The sequence below is a fragment of the Protopterus annectens genome, chromosome 7.part0 (genome assembly GCF_019279795.1).
Source record: "Protopterus annectens isolate FY-2018-M chromosome 7.part0, PAN1.0, whole genome shotgun sequence".
Classification (NCBI taxonomy): domain Eukaryota; kingdom Metazoa; phylum Chordata; order Ceratodontiformes; family Protopteridae; genus Protopterus; species Protopterus annectens.
Window position 1 is genome coordinate 1,098,387,156 of NC_056739.1, and position 16,751 is coordinate 1,098,403,906.

General features: G+C 42.7%; 1 protein-coding gene across 1 annotated transcript in view; it reads left to right on the plus strand.

The window, feature by feature from the left end:
• KIF23 (kinesin family member 23) overlaps window positions 1-16,751 on the plus strand; it is a 1,082,389-nt gene that overhangs the window by 313,701 nt on the left and 751,937 nt on the right. Inside the window, exon 8 of the mRNA XM_044076375.1 lies at window positions 4,891-4,932. Coding sequence (XP_043932310.1) covers window positions 4,891-4,932 — 42 coding nt within the window. The remainder of the gene's footprint in view (window positions 1-4,890; window positions 4,933-16,751) is intronic.

Genomic DNA, 16,751 nt, shown 5'->3' on the forward strand with positions numbered 1-16,751 from the left:
TTTCCTAGCCAATCAGCTTAGAGGAATCACATTGACAGCCAATAGAAATTATTCACAGGCATGAAGATAACATCCTAATCTGTATATTAAAAAAACACTTGATAGTGACTATTTTAAGGCAAGCGTCATACTTTCTGAATAAGACTTCCTTTGCCTAATGATTTATATAATGTTGTGCTTGTTGTCATTCTAAATGGAAGCGGCAAGCTAAAAAGGTCATCTGCAGAATAACATCTGTAGAACAAAAATTCTTTCTTGAATTTTGAGATGCGTTTTTGATGTATTCATTTCATCTTGCCTATAAATCATTAGGCAAAGGAAGTCTATGAATTCCCTATGCCGACTGAAAAAGAATAGTATTAATGTTTGCTCTGTGAACCATGATTTTTGAGGCACTTCTTTGTCGTCATCTTGGTGATATGTATTTACAAAGTGAATTGGTATATTGGTATCTAATGTTCTCATGTCTGTCTATTGGCTATGATTGTGAATTTGACAGGCCGATTGGCCAGAGATTAATAGTAGTAATTATGGTACTTCACATCACAGTGAGTTAAGCTGCTTTGTGAAAGTTTAATCACAAATTTCCAGAGCCTTTTCAAGAGTATTTTTCTTGACTAAAGTATAAATTTTCATGAAGGCAATATAACTTTACTGAAGGCAGTATTAACTTGTAATATGATATGCTGGAGAAATGTTCGTATCAAGTGAAGTAGTACATAAAGTTCCCTAGTTTGTGGATGGTTTCTGTTGGGTGTAAATGTGAATTTGATATGCAGATTGGCCAGAGATTAATAGTGGTAACTATGCTAGCCTTTATTACAAAATGAGTTCAGATTCTTTACAATGTTTAACCACAAATTGCTAGAGCCTAGTTTGCGGATGGTTTCTATTGGGTGTAAATGTGAATTTGATATGCCAAAGATCAATAGTATTAACCACGCAAGTTCACATTATAAAATGAGTCAAGATGCTTTGCAGAATCTAATCATAAAATGTAAGAGCCTTTTCAGGAGCATTGTTTTGTGTCTAACCTAATACAAATTCATCAAAATATAGCATAAAGTCCATTTTAAGAAAAGTAAGTCTGGAAGGCAGTATTAATCTGATATTTTGATATGCAGAAGAAATGTTCGCATAAAGCGAAGTAGCACATAGAGCTGTCTAGCTTGCTGATGGCCTCTATTGGGTGTTAATGTGAATTTGATATGCTGATTGGCCAGAGAATGAATAATAGCAACCATGCCACTTTTCATCATAGTATGAGTAGGCGCTGTTTGAAAGTTTATTCTTAAACTATGAGCCATGCAGAAGTTTTTACCTGCCGGTGAAATATCTGTATTAAGCTCCTTAGCCTATGGATGATTTCTGTTTGGTATAAATGTGGATTTGACATGATTGTCCAGAAAATGAACAATAGTAATTATGTTATCTTGCATCATAATATGAGTTAAGGCTATGCAAGAAAGTTTAATTATACATAAGAGCCTTTTTATAAAAGCAATCTTTTGGATAAAACCAATTTATAACTTATCAAAATGTAATCAAAAGTTCATGAACGAACTAAAAACTTGCGATAAGCATGATCAACCAGGTGCTTTTTCAGAGATATCCAAGTATATAAAAGAAGCACTACATGAAGTTTTCAATCAGGGGAATTGCATTTGCGAAGTTAATATGAAGCTTATCTAAAACAGCTACCATGAAGTGATTTTTCAAATTGTATGCTGTGACACTATCTTTGACTGTGAATGAATAGTTTTTATTTGCTATGAAAGGGAATTTTCTATGCCGATTGGCCAGGAAATGAACAGCAATAATTGTCCCCTCTAATCACAGTGAGACTATGAATGGGCTCTTGGTTGTAAATGTGTATACCGAATACCGATTGGCTAGGAGAGGAATAGTAATAACCATGAAACTAGCAACTGTATTGTGAAGCAAAGATTTTTGAGAAGATGAAATACGAATCCTAAGAACATTTAATTGCTTTGGAATTAAATTAAAAATCAAAGTGTTAAAATCAGCATGAAATTATGAAAGGAATGCAACCTATGGATGACAATGAGTTTCCCGTCTCTGCGGAGATGTGTAAGCATGAAAAGAAAACATTCTATAAAATTCTTTGTGGTAAAGAAAGTGCTATAGGCAAGGATGTCTTGAAGTTGAACCCAAATAACAACTAAGTGATTTTTAAGGTTTATTAAAGACAGATGCATTCATATCTGATGGAAAGAAATAAATTTTCTCCGCTCTTACTATGATTATATTGGCTGGTTGATCTGTAGGCAAAGCCTCACCTCATTGGCTAGTTTCAACTAAGATTTTGTTTTTGTAGGATGGCAGAGGGGTTCGGTAAACCTAAGTTTATTATTGGTTGAAAGACTTGGTTTGGGTTACTTCCTCTATATTGGGGAAAATAATGAGAAAGAGACTAATAAATTATTTAATTGGCTGTAAAGTCCGTCTATATGCATACAAAGAATGACTGGTCAACCTTAATAGTTGATGAATTATGCCAATTTGCATTCTGTTTTAATGTGTCATGTGACTCAAAGGTTTGCATTGTGATTGGATGTCTGTTTTTTAAAAATAAGATGCACAGGACTAATTAATCAAGATCTGAAGAAGGCACACTGACGAAAGCACTTCTCCTGGTTCTGAGGATATACTTTTTTTTATTCATTAAAAGTTTTATGCTTATTTCGCTGTGGTGGAACGTTCCTTGTTTTTTCTGCATTTTCTATATTGTACTCGCTCTGTGGATTTGGTACCCAAACTTAAAAGGCACAGTGACTAAGCATTCTCTTCTGCAGTCTGGTATGTTCCTGTGAATGTAGGTGCTAAAGAGTGAAACATGGCCAAGCTGGGAATTGCAGATGAAATCCCAGCTTTACCTCTGAGAACTCACCCCTTCACTGATCAACTGATGGTGGGGTGAAGTGCATATGTGACGCGTAAAAGACGACACAATTTTAACCAATGAGCTTTTAGGTTCACTGTGCTAGGTCAGCAGTTACCACTACTCTAACCATGTCTATGGTTAATGTGAGTTTGCTTGCTAGACACCCATTCAGACATTTTTCTGAAGATGAAAATTAATTGGTTGTCTAGTTTAGAGAGAGAGAGAGCACAGGATTTTCTTTGGCTATATTGCAAGGTATGCTTTTGGCCAACTGCCAGTTATTTTGCTCTTGAAGGTACACTGCTTTGTACTTGTCCATTAATGTAATGAATTACTTCAACAAAGATTTATGATCAACACAGTACAGAGATGTGCGTATACTGGCCATAATATTAAGTATTCAAACAAGGCATTCATTGCTTCAGGAGTCTCTTCCTCCTCTCCCTTGGTTCTGAACATGTTTTTTTTGTGGGGGGCTGGTGCTGTATATTATCTTTTTACTATATTGCAGAATGTTGATAATTTTTTCTGTTAATGGTTTTAGCCTCTTTGGATGCCAGGTCTCCCTCTGTTGGTCTTTGCTTGTTTGTTCCAATGTACTAAGTCCAGTGTAGAGGCAACAGCTGACCGGAGGGCAGACATCCAGGAAGCCATGGATTTAGCTTGTGCCCTTGCTGGCATCATAGCAGTAAAGATGGTTTCTTTTAATGCCCTTCCTCCTCTGGTGGCCGATGTCAAGACCTGCATCTTGTGTACTTCCTTCCAATCTCACACTGATGAAGACTACTATCTTAAGCTTAGGATTGCCATGCCTGTATCTTTGTTCCTAACCTTTTTGGTGTCATGCAAGTCTTGGCTTTAGCTTGTTTATGTAGTAATGACAGGCCAGCTAAAGCCAATACTTTCTCAAGACAAGTGAACCAGTATTGGCTACTACTCCTCATCCTTTCTACATCCAAACTGGGTGCAAGTCATTACCATGTCTTTGTCTAGCATATTTGAGGGTAATAATATTCTGGCAAGACTAAGTCTAGCTCCCCATTGCTTGGTGTCTGGGCTCACGAGTATGTCTCCCAAGTCTGTCTTGTTTTATTCTTAAAAGTTGCTTTTAGCTGAGCTTTGATTTGGGGCTTTATCCCTCAGTACCAGAGAGCTGGTCCAAAATGTTAATCTGTGTTGAGTGATTTAAAAAAAAATTCTCCTTGGAGAGGTAGTTGGAAGTTTATAATAGTTGTAGGTAATTTTTGCTTCTTACTAACCATTATTTATCTGTGCAAAAGTGCTTCTATACACCCCCCCTGCAAATACTTGACTGTTGGGGGAAAAGATCAGGTCAGAGTACTGTTGGCTATCCTTGTTTGTTTCTTCATATAATGAATTTTAGCAGAAGAGCTTTTCCTGTTTTTTAGTGTGTACTGTTTCGGTAAGTATGCTTGATCAACTTTACTTTTCTGCAGTGGGAAAAGGAATTTAAGAGGCAAGAGAAAATGCTGAGCTTCTGATTATGACCAATAACAGCTGTCATTGTGTCTTTTCATTTTTATGAGTTTGTTGAGCAACATTTGACAGGTACATTAAGGCCTGTTTGCAGCCTATAGTAATTGTCTGTATAGTAATCCTTGGGTTGGGATACTAAATTTGGGTTTAATATAAGAGCCACTACCCTTAGAGGCTGATTATTTGAACTGGCAGTTTTTTTATCAAGAGAGTACTACATTCATTTAAATGTGTGGGCTGGGTTGGGGTGGTGGTTGCCTAAAACACTATTCAAATGGCAAATGTCGACTGTAACCGTGAGTTCTTTAATATATAAGCTGTTTGTTTATACTGCTGCTTTCAAATGGATTGCATCATTATACTACAAATGGTCGTTGATCAGAGGAGCTGCTGTACGAAGGTATCTTTACAGTGTTGCAGCAAATGAGACTCATTGATTCTTGATAAGTCTACAGATTTTAATTTTGTTTGTTGTGTTCCTTTGTTAGGTGGAACAGTTGCAGCACTCCTTTGCGAAATGCTGAGTTCATGTACGTTCATTTTGAGAAGGGAGTATAGATTGGTAAACCACAGGCGGCATGGTTACTTTAGCTGATTCTTTCGTGTGTTGCATCACTATAATGTCCATACTGTATGCTTACTCTTGTCTGCATACTTGTTTAGGTAGTGCTTATAGAAGTGTTTTCTGCTTTGCATGTTTGTTTAGAAACTGTAGATCATTAGGAGGCTAGATATTTTGTACTCTAAAAGCTATAAAATGGGTTGGAAAAAATGAAATTAATATTAACCAGTAACAGTTTTGAGATGGTATTTTTTTCACCGGTAATTCATATGAGCCATTTAAAGAACTCACTAAGTTACCAATGTTGCCAAAATTTGGCTGACACAATGATCCAACTGTTTGGAATGCTAGACTTTTGAAGCCTGAAACATTAGCACCATGATTTATTGGAAAACCAGAGTTTACTTTGTGACCCCCCCCCCTCATCTGTTTAAACTTTGAGTTCCCTTTCTTGCATGACATTTTCAGATTTCTTATTAATGCTCCTTCTTGTGGTGTGTAAGTACCCCATTAAATTGTACCAACAACCCTGCGCTTTGTATTTGGAGGCAGAGATCACTGGTCCCCACTGTCTTTAACTGCTTGTATGATTTGTTTTGCTTTCCTGCTGTTTCACTTCCCAGGTGTACAGGACTTTAACTGAAGTGTTCGCATACTTAGTAGGACACCAATTAGGACCATCACAGGCATTTTCCCATTGTTACTAGTACATGATGTTTCTTTGTGTGGGTGTTGCCAATGCTTCAAGGCTGCCATCATGCAGTGTGTGTGTATAATATACATATACATATATAAATATATATATATATATATATATATATATATATATATAGGATCACTACATAATCTCAAAAGTTTGAAATACCGAATTTCAAACTTTCGAGACTATATAGCCAAAACCCCTAATTACCGAAAGACCAGAAGCGCGAATTTCAAAATCCCGATCATCCGGAGTTTGACATTCGCGCTTCTGGTGTTGCGGTATGGTGGAAGGTCAGGTAAGTATCTATGTTTAAATGTGTTGGTTAGGGGTTTAGTGTGTGTGTGTGTGTGTGTGTGTGTGTGTGTGTGTGTGTGTGTGTGCGAGGGGAATGTAGTTGTGTGGTGGTGGTTCGTGTGTTTGTGTATGTAGTGCGACCTTGGAGTTAGAATATTTAAGTAGGGGGGCACAGCCCCCCACATGGGGGGTGCACGGGGGCTTGCCCCCCTGTTTGTCTGTAGTTTAGGTTTGTGCAGTGGCAGCTGGTGACTTCAAATCAAAGCAGGACTGCAGGAGATAGCTGAATGGGTGGGGTCAATGGGAAGGGGTGCGGCCAACTAGAAAGGAGAGAAGCTGTGCTCAAAACCACAAAAACTAACTTTAATTAAATACGCTGCCCTGGGTGCCAAACCGTCATTATGAGAGTCCAATCAAGACAAAATGAAGTGTAGAAGAATAAAAAGAGTTCAGTGCATTGGCTGCATGACAGCTTACTTAATATCTAGATGGAAACAAAAAGGTTGTGAGGCATGAAAAAATAAATTACTTTTTAAATACATTGCTGGAATGCCAGTCAAAATCAATTATAAGAAAAACAAGCAGCACTCAACTCAAACCACTTCTCCTTGCACTGCAGTTCTAATTATAATTTATATTCAGCTTTATTAAAGTACTAAGTAACATGCTAAAAGTAGCAGTCTGTATGATGCCCCCACTTGTAAAAATGTTTCTTATCCAAAAAAGACCTGCTGCCTGACAACTATCTACATGATCAAAGTAAAACATGAAAAGCAAGCAAGAAACAAGCTCAAGAATACATTTCTTAAAGGATTACTGTACAGGTTATGTACCACACGATTGGCATTCTGTTTAGTTTATGGGTAAAGCCCTCAGAGGTGACTGGAAGTCTCCAACAAGTGTAAGGAGCTTCTTAAAATAATGTAATCCTGTCCTTTATTACAAATACTATCATATGCATTTCAATACCCAAGGCTTATACATTATCTAGTTAAGTATTCTCTGCATGGCAACAACAGAAAGGCTTTCAGTGTTGGCAATTCCTTAGCAGTATGCTTATTAAAGCTTACTTGCATCTTACGATCTCAGACAGGCTTACCCGATGGTCATTAAAGCATTGCTACTTAAACACAGAGCAACAGGCACTTTCTGAGTAATAAGCATAAATCAACAGTACAAAAATATGACAGAAACCAAGACCATTCTGCAAAATCAAGGACAGATGAAAAGCCACTGTATTACTTGTGTCTACCTTGAATGGAGGGATACTCTGCACATTTACACTGCATAACTGCTCCTTGCCTTGCTTGGACACATTCAGAGTCACTACATGGGGTAATGGGGTGCAACAAGTATGTCACAATTTGAAATGTGTCTGGCTGACTGTGATGGCCCTGACACGTGTGTCATACCTCTCAACCTCAGAGCAAGAAATCTGGATAAAGCCATACATAGAAGTGGGACAAAGGCCCAAAAATAAGGACAATTTTTAAATATTGCTCTTATAAAGAGAATAGTAGGTCTTGCGTTAGTATGAATTTTCTGAAGGGTATGAAATCTGAAATTCAAATGTCTGTCATTATTTTCTAACTTCAGTCTTTAATGATTTGCCACTAATTTGCCAAAAAAACACAATTTTATGAAAAATGGACCAAAATGTGATGCAAAAATATGAAATAGCCACGCAATGCAGCTGGAAACCTGTCAAAGAAGGGACACTTTTTTAGTACTGCTAACTTGAGCAGCTGACAAAATAAAAGAACCTACATGCATTTCTGAAATAAAAGTAATCTATAACTCTAATTATTACAGTTCTTTCTTAATTGTAAACCCTTTGTTTTCTTCCAAAATTGCTAGGGAGGGATTATTAGTCCACTATTATCAGTAAATATGCACAATCTCTGAAGAAGTAGAAGTCATCTAAATTCCACATTAAAGAAATCTGTAACTAATGAAGAGGTTGCTGCTGGCAAACCCCTTTATATTTAATGGTTTCATTGAAAAATATTGTCTGTTGCCCCTGATGAATAAATTGCCTATATTACATTAAAAAATGATAAGCTAGTAATATTGCAATAGGAAATGGATGGCAAACTGATAACAGGCTCATCTTCGCCAAAGAGGACATTCTTAGTACGGCAGCATCCACCCCTTGTGGGAGTAGAGCCCACAGCCTTCTGCATCAAAAGCAAGTACACAACCTGTTGTGCTATTAACAATGCAAACAGACTCAGCATAAGAAGCACTAATCTTCTCTTCCCCTGTAGCTCTCAGCTCCTTGTAAAATCTACTCAATACTCAACTGCATCTCAACTTTGCAGCACAAGAAATCTGGAAAAAGCCAAAATTTATTGGGGGGGGGTCAAAAGCCCAAAAACCAGGGACACATTAAACATTGCTTGTATAATCTTGGAAAGTTGCTAGAAAAAATGCTGCGTTACCACCATACATTTTACTGCCAAGGTCCCTGTGCAAAACAGAGCAACATACCACTATGCCAAATCAGCTGCTTTGTGAAAGAGAGGAAGACTGAAACTTAAATGGCTATCATTTAGTGAATTAAGTTCTCACCATAGCTGTCAACCTCTTAGCACAAAACACCTGGACAAACTCAGTAATGAAGGAATACAGCCCTCAAACATATTCAATGAATTCAGTTCTTGCCATAGCTATCAACCTTGGCACAAAAAACCTGGACGAAGCCAATAATGGCGGAAGACAGACCCAAAAATAGGGACAATTTTCAAATATTCATTAGGGTTACCATCTGTCCCACTTTGTGAGGGACAGTCCCTCTTTGGGCAGTTGTGTCCTGACAAAAAATTGTAAAAATGGCAACTGTCCTGAGATTTTAGGGCAAGATTATTTCCTATATTTTATATAATAGTTGCATGAAACGGTTATTCTGTATCTAAAATACCTAAATTTTATAAGAAACCGAATAAGCAACTAAAATGCTACAAGAATAAGCTTTTATTTAGGCAAAAAAGTTAAGTTCTATCCTTTGTACTGACTGTGGGTATGTTGGCCTGTAAAATCTGATATTTATACCAAAAATGTCCCACTTTGGCCATTTGAAAAGGTGGCAACTCCAATATTTATTTATTTATTTTATTTGTTTTACATTTGTTGACTGGGCTAGTCTAGCTGGATGCATGTCCATTTTCATTAGAGACCCTGGGAGAAAAGCTCCAAGCATCAGCAGTGACAAACAATACAATATTTAGAAATAGTCAAGTGAATTACAGTACATTGGCTACATTGGTCAGAACAAACATTGTACTTGAGTCATTTAGTAGGTTTAAGCTAAGATCAAATAGAGAGAAAAACAAACATTTTTTTTTCATACAATGAAGGAAATTGTTAATTACAGATAGGCGGCATAGAATAGAAGAATAGAGAAGTATAGAGAGCGCAAGAAGGGGGAATGAGATCAGTCAGGGTTAGAGCATTGACAAAGCCAGTGAGTTTATAGTCTTATAAACTTAGAAAATTGCTAGAATAAAAGGTTTTGTGTTGCTATGTATTTTCTGAAGAATATGAAGTCTGAAATTCAAATGCCTGTCAATTTTACTTCTGATGGACAAAAACAATTTTCAGCAGAGGCCCAGGGAGGAATACTGTAGACACATGTCTTTGTAAAATGACAGGACACCAGAGCCAAACCCACACAAACGCAGGGAGGAGATGCAGACTCCACACAGAAGGCACCCCAGCCAAGAATCAAACCAGAAAACCTATAGCTATGAGGTAGCAATGCTACCACTGCACCATCAAATATTTAAGGAATTAAACATTCAGAAACCTGAAGTCTGAAATTAAAATGCTTGTCAATTTTATTTAACATTTGTTAACCAGGGCAGTCTGGCTTGGAACAAAAAAACAATTTTCAGCAGAGGCCCAGGAAGAAATAATGCAGAGGGCAGACACATATTTTTGTAAAATGGGAGGACACAAAAGCAAACCCGCACAAACACAGGGAAAAGATGCAGACCCCACACAGAAGGTACCCAAGCCAAGAATCAAACCTCAGAACCTGTAGCTGTGAGGCAACAATGCTACCACTGGACCATCAAATATCGAAGTATTTAAACATTTAGACACCACAGATATTATGAGGAACAGAACAGATGAAATATGAGGCAAAAATCTGCAAATTTTTTTTACAAATGGTGGTGGGTAGGGAATACAGGCCCTTAACACTTGCAGACAAGGTACAGGGTTCAAGCCTGAGGTTTTCCACACCACCATGAGTTTGCTGTAGCCGCCAGTATATAGTAACTGGGGCATTACACACACACACACTGCTTACCTTGCCGATGAGCCTATTCCCTCCCGAGCAATTCTATTCCTCGCGACTGGGCCAGCCTGCGATTGCTGCATTCTGTGATGTCACCACCACACAGACTGCTGGGCATTTTGGGGCTGAGATGCCTTTCCTCTTATCTAGACTGCTGAGAAAGCAGTCTGTTTTCCCGTCTGTTTTCCCGTCTGTTTTCCCGTCTGTTTTCCCGTCTGTTTTCCCGTCTGTTTTCCCGTCTGTTTTCCCGTCTGTTTTCCCGTCTGTTTTCCCGTCTGTTTTAGAGCGTGCGTGCATGCGTGCACAGATGTCCGGGAATATATGGTGTTTGTTTTTGTGGTTCTCAGTTTTATTTTCATTTGTTTTTTTAGGTGGGTAGGCTACAGTCCTGCAGTCCTATAGCAAGAGCTGCCCCTGGGTTTGTGTGATTGTGTTCTGGGGGAAAGTGTGTGTGTGTGTGTGTGTGTGTATTGTATGTTGTGTAGTTTTCGGTAGTTTGAATTTCGTGGTTTTGATGTTTCGGTATTTGTGCTTCGGGTATTTGATCTCGGGATTTTGGGCGTCAGTAGTTTGGGTCTTCGGGATTTAGTAGTGGTTTTATATATATATATATATATATAATATATATATGTATATGTATGTATATATATATATATATATATATATATATATATATATATATATATATATATATATATATATATATATATACATATATACACACACCAATCCCAAACAGTTGTTGGGCGTATCCAGCCTTAGTACACGGAAAACACTAAATATTCGATCCAAATCCACTTCCAACACTTGAAAAAAGAGGCACTACAAGAGTAAAAGTCTTTATTACTTGCACAGTCTGCCCCACAGACCGATTTCGCTTTACACACACACACACACACACACACACACACACACACACACACACACACACACACACACACACACACACACACATCTATAAGGCACATCAGTCACCCATTGTTTTGCTGTGCTGGGGTCCTCATTATCAAAAGTTGGTAAAGGGCACTGTACACCCAAAATCAGAGTAATTTAAAGGATAAGGTACATTGAGCTAAGACCTCTAGGTATGACTGCACTTCAGAGCATAATGGCTACTGTTGTCCCTATTTTGACTTGCTTTTTAGTCATCTGATGGAATAAAAATTGCAGACTTTGTATGTCTGAAAAGCTCAGTAGAAAGATGACATTTTCATTAGCACTTACTTTTCTACTTGAGGTCTGGGTGCAAATCATTACCATGTCATTGTCTAGCATATTTGAGGGTAATATTCTGCCAAGACTAAGTCTAGCTCCCCATTGCTTGGTGTCTGGGCTCCCAAGTCTGTCTTATTTTATTCTCAATTGTTGGCCTTCCTACTTTGCTTTTTCCTTGCCTGTTACTGGAAGCATGGACATCCTCCTACTAGAGTAGTTTATTCTTGAAGCAGACAGCCCATACTTGCTTAGACCACCTTTTGTCTGATGCAGTCATGTGTTTTGGTTCAAAGTCCAAATCCCCCATGTATACATGCAAAATCAGACGTCTGTTGTCAGACTACTTGTCTCTTTGACTGTTCATTTAGATTTCTTGGGGGGCCATGCCCATTTTGGGCGTGTGTCGTCTGTCTTTCAAATCCAGTTAGAGATGCTAAGTGTGTAGCTCCTTGTTACAGGTGATTTGTAAAACAGTAAGTGACGAAGCTTAAGGTGTAAACATCAGATCTGAAGTAGGATGTTCATTTGTCAGCAACCTGTGGGTTATGGATCCAACATCGGATCCGAGACGGCAACTTGTTTCAAGCTAATGGCTCCGAGCTCCTAGCTCCTCCCTTCACCCATAATCCCTGTTAACCCTCCATGACCTCAGATCTAGTTTGCCGCGCTTGTGATGGCTGGATCCTTGTTGAGCTCTTCAGATAAGTGAAGAAAAAGTTACCTTTTTCTAAGTACTTTTCGTCAGGAATTTCTTTTTTAGTTTAAATTAATACTTTTAAAGTGTGTCTGAGTTAGGTTCCTTATTTTTTAATTAGTACCCTCCCTTCGCTGGTCGCTAGTGTGTGAGTGTTTGTTGCCTGTCTTTTGGGGCCTGTGTGTGTGTGTGTGTGTGTGTGTGTGTGTGTGTGTGTGTGTGTGTGTGTGTGTGTGTGTGTGTGTGTGTGTGTGTGTGTGTAGTTGTTTTTCTTTTTTAATTTAAAAAAAAAAAAAAAAGAGAATGGCTGAGGCCCCAAAAGCCATATTTTCTGAATGTATCGAGTGTGGCCATAAGCTCTCCCCGGCTGATGGACACACTCGGTGCGTTCGGTGCCTTGGGGTTGAACACCTCACCTCGGGCTGTACCATCTGTGCAGCGTTCAACCCCAGGGCACTGAAAGAACGGAGGTCGAAGCTGGTCCTGGCGGGACTTTTACCCCCGGATTCGGCTTCGGCCTCCGCTACCTCTGCTGCTTCCATGGCTCCACAACAGCCTGTGGTGGCCTGCCACTCCTGCCCCCCTGCCTCCGACTGGGACTCAAACTCCCGCTAAAGTGTCGGAGGACAGGGAGGCCAGGAGGGAGAAACGGAGGGAGAAGCACCACAAGCGGCGGGCTGAGACCTCCGTTTCGGCCCCGCCAGCTAAGCGGGCTTCTCCCTCCACTGCTTCTAGGTCTCCTCCTCCTCTGCTCCGATCCCCTTGTTTCTCCCTGGGGCCCGAGGAGGAGGAGACCCTATATCCGTGGAGGTCATCAAGGCAGCATTCCAGGCCTGCCTCTGTGGCCTCCTCGAGATCTACCTTCAGTTTATCAGATGCAGACTTGGACCGGATGATGCGAAGATTCATCCAGGCCCAGCTGCAGATGGGAGTGCTCTTGCCTCCACCCCTCAGCGGGGGAGCTCGACACCTTTTTTCCACCCAATTGCTCCTTCTCTGACCCGCTACCCGGGTTCGGAGTGCTTGGAGCCAAGCAGCCTTGGAGCCGGGGGGTGGGTTGGCGCCGACAGTACTTGGTACTTCGGATCCGACCCTGCCCTCGAGCCTGTCTGATCCGACCTCTCGGAGCCATGGTCCGAGCTTCGGATCCGGGGGATTCAGTGTGCCTTCGGCTCCGTCCAGGTCTGAGCACACTGGTCCCTCGGATCCGACGGTCTCGGCGCCTGCTCCGATCCCTTCATCGGATCCGAGTGGGAGCCGACTTTCGGATCCATTGGAGAGTGGCTCTCCCTCGGCATTCGATGTTGTGGAGAGGGCTCTGTTGAGAGCATCCGGACCCCCAGTCCTTGCATCGACTCCTCCCTGCAGTCCCTCTCTGCTGGGCCAGGCTTCCATCACCCGGCCAAAGGGACAGCCTGCTTCGATGTCACAGATAGTTCCATTGGAACAAGATGTTGCTGGTGAGGCCTCCTCGGACAGTCCCCCCGAGGAAGCTCCCCGCAAGCATAAGTGCAAAAGGAGGCACGTGGACTCCCCTGAGTCCTTAACCGAGGACACGGACTTGGAGGAAGGGGAAGGCTCCCCAAGATCGCCCCTTGAGGATGTCTCCTTTGGAGACACCATGGAGATGCTGATAATCAGAGGTGGGTGGTCTGCCCCTAAGTCTTCCTCTGACGAGTCCGTGTTTCTGGAGGCATTCAAGCCAGGCCCGTCTACCTCCTGGGTGTCCCCTCCAGCCGACCCCCTGGTGGACCTCATTACCACCAGGGCGTGGAAGGATCCGGACACCGTGGAGCCAATACTGAAGCGACCGAATAGGATTCTTAGCCCCCCCTCAGACCAGTCACATTGGAGTAAGGGCCCCCCTGTAGATGCCATGTTGACGGCGGCAGCCACAAAGAGGGAATTGGCTCAGGAGTCCCTCAGTCCATCCACCGAGCAAAGAGTCCCGTTTGATGGATCGCTTAGGGAAGCGAGTCTTTAGTTCAGCGACCTTCTCAGTAAGGTCTCTGAACTATATGGCACATGTCATCAGGATGCAGCGAGATCTTATCAAAGAATACGCTGCACCCCCCCCCCCGAGTCCATGTCGGAGGAGGATAAACAATTGTACTCCACCCGAATGGCCACTCTGAGATCTATTTCAAACACCTCTATGTGGCTGTTGTCCCACGCCACAGAGGGAGCCGCTAGGGCTAGCGGTGCAGTCCTAGTCATGAGACGTCAGGCCTGGCTCCGTCATTGTGACTTTACGGAGCCCTTTAAAGCGTCCTTCGCGAACGCCCCTTTTGACGGTTCTGCCGTATTTGGCAAAATAGTTCGCGAGACACTTGTCCAGAGTGAGAAGGACGGGAAGATGTTGTCTGCCGTCGGAGTCCGCTTCTCTGCTCCCCAGCGGTCCTTTTCAAGGAACCAAAAGGGTCAGAAGAAGATGTGGTTCCGGAAATCACAACATTCCCAACCAGCTCCGGACAACCAGTCCTACCGTGGCAGAGGTGGACAGGGAGGACGTTGCCCCAGGGGCAGAGGGGCTCCGAGAAACTTTGGGTCCAGAGAACCTTTCTCTGAGCGGCCCGCGCAGCAGCCCTCAGGGGTTGCCCGGCTGCTCCACTCTGGAGGCAGTCGGGGGGCATTTTTTGAAACATCTAGCGGCAGTCGGGGGGCGTTTTTCGAAACATCTAGCGGCATGGGAGTCCATCACAACAGACCGCTGGGTGCTTTGCATCATATCCAGAGGGTACAAAATACCAATACTTCATGTCCCCCAATCCAAGAACCTCCCCGATGTACCACCCGTTCAGAGGGAGGCCGCAGCCGCGGAAATACAGCAGCTGCTAAGAAAAAGAGCCATCCAGCCCGTCCCCCAAGACCAGCTTGGATTAGGGTTCTACTCCAGGTTCTTTTTGGTGCCAAAAAAGACAGGGGACCTGAGACGCATCCTAGACCTTTCCCGCTTGAACCTGTCAGTAACCAAGGAAAAATTCCGAATGGTCACTCTTCAATCTATCCTCCCCCTTTTGGAGCACGATTGGATGTGCTCTATAGACCTCAAGGATGCGTATTACCACATCTTAATGGACAAACGATCCAGGAGGTTCCTTCGTTTCCGGCTGGGAGACGGTCACTACCAGTTCAGGGCCCTTCCCTTTGGCCTCACCACAGCCCCCAGGGTGTTCACCAAAGTGTTGGCAGTGATTGCGGCCCACCTGAGACTCCAGGGAATTCAGGTCTTTCCGTACCTGGACGACTGGCTCCTGACCGCACCAACAAGGCATCTACTTTGCTCGGCCAGAGACTTCTTTCTCCATCTAGCCCCACAACCAGGCATTACTATCAATGTCGGCAAATCTCTACTGGCTCCAACACAGATCATAGAATTCATAGGTGCCAGAATAGACACCAGAGATTTGCGAGCCTTCCTAACTGCCAAGAGAATCAGAAACCTACAACTTCATGTGCGGGCTATCCTTCATTCAGAGGCTTCACCAGCGGAATTGATCCTGAGGGCTCTAGGCTCCATGGCGGCAGCGATTACACTCCTTCCATGCGCCCGTTTGAACATGCGAGTCCTGCAATGGACTCTGTTAGTGCAATGGTCCTCCTATCCCTTCCTCTCCACCATCCCATTGCTATCAGCAAGGCTTGCAGAAGGGCGCTACTATGGTGGCTCCAAGTATCGAACTTCCATACAGGCCGTCCCTTCTGCACCTATCGCCACGGTGACCACGGACGCTTCCCGCCTCGGGTGGGGGGGGGCATTATTCAGGCAGGACTGTCCAAGGCACGTGGAACGATACAGAGACCTCCCTGCATATCAACGTTCTGGAGATGAGAGCGGTGCTGTTGGCGTTGCAAGCACTTCAGAGCTTCCTCCCCGCTGGAACGATTGCAATTCACTCGGACAAACATGTCAGTCGTCTGGTATATCAACAAACAGGGGGGAAACTGATCTTATCCTCTTTGCCGCGAAGCCATGAGAGTGTGGGAATGGGCGATCTCCACCAACCGCTTTCTGATTGCAACGCACATTCTGGGGAGGACCAACATCCTAGCGGACAAGCTCAGCCGCACCCTTCTTACCCCTTACGAGTGGTCTCTCAATCCTCTAGTAGCGAAGCAGATATTCGCAACATGGGGGCAACCCTGCTGCAATCTTTTTGCATCTCCATCAAACGCCAAATGCGACAATTTCTTCGCTCTAATCCCCCCACCAGGGGAATCTCCAAGAGAGGCTCTGGTGCATGCTTGGCCACCCAGTCTACTCTATGCCTATCCTCCTCTTCCAATGATGATACAACTCTTACAGAAAGCCTCACGGTTGGGGAGCAAGATGATTCTCATTGCCCCATTCTGGCCTCGACAAATTTGGTTCCCTTACCTGTGGTCTCACCTTGTGAATCACCCTTGGATTCTAGATCCCATTCCGGATCTCATCTCCCATCCGTTGGACTTGCCAACTCCAAACCTGGACAATCTGAAACTGACAGCTTGGTTGCTCCAGTTCCACTCCTAGTTAGGACTCCCGGTATCTCTCTTCACCAGTCAAAGCCATCCTCGTGGCAGCGCATAAGCCCTCCACCA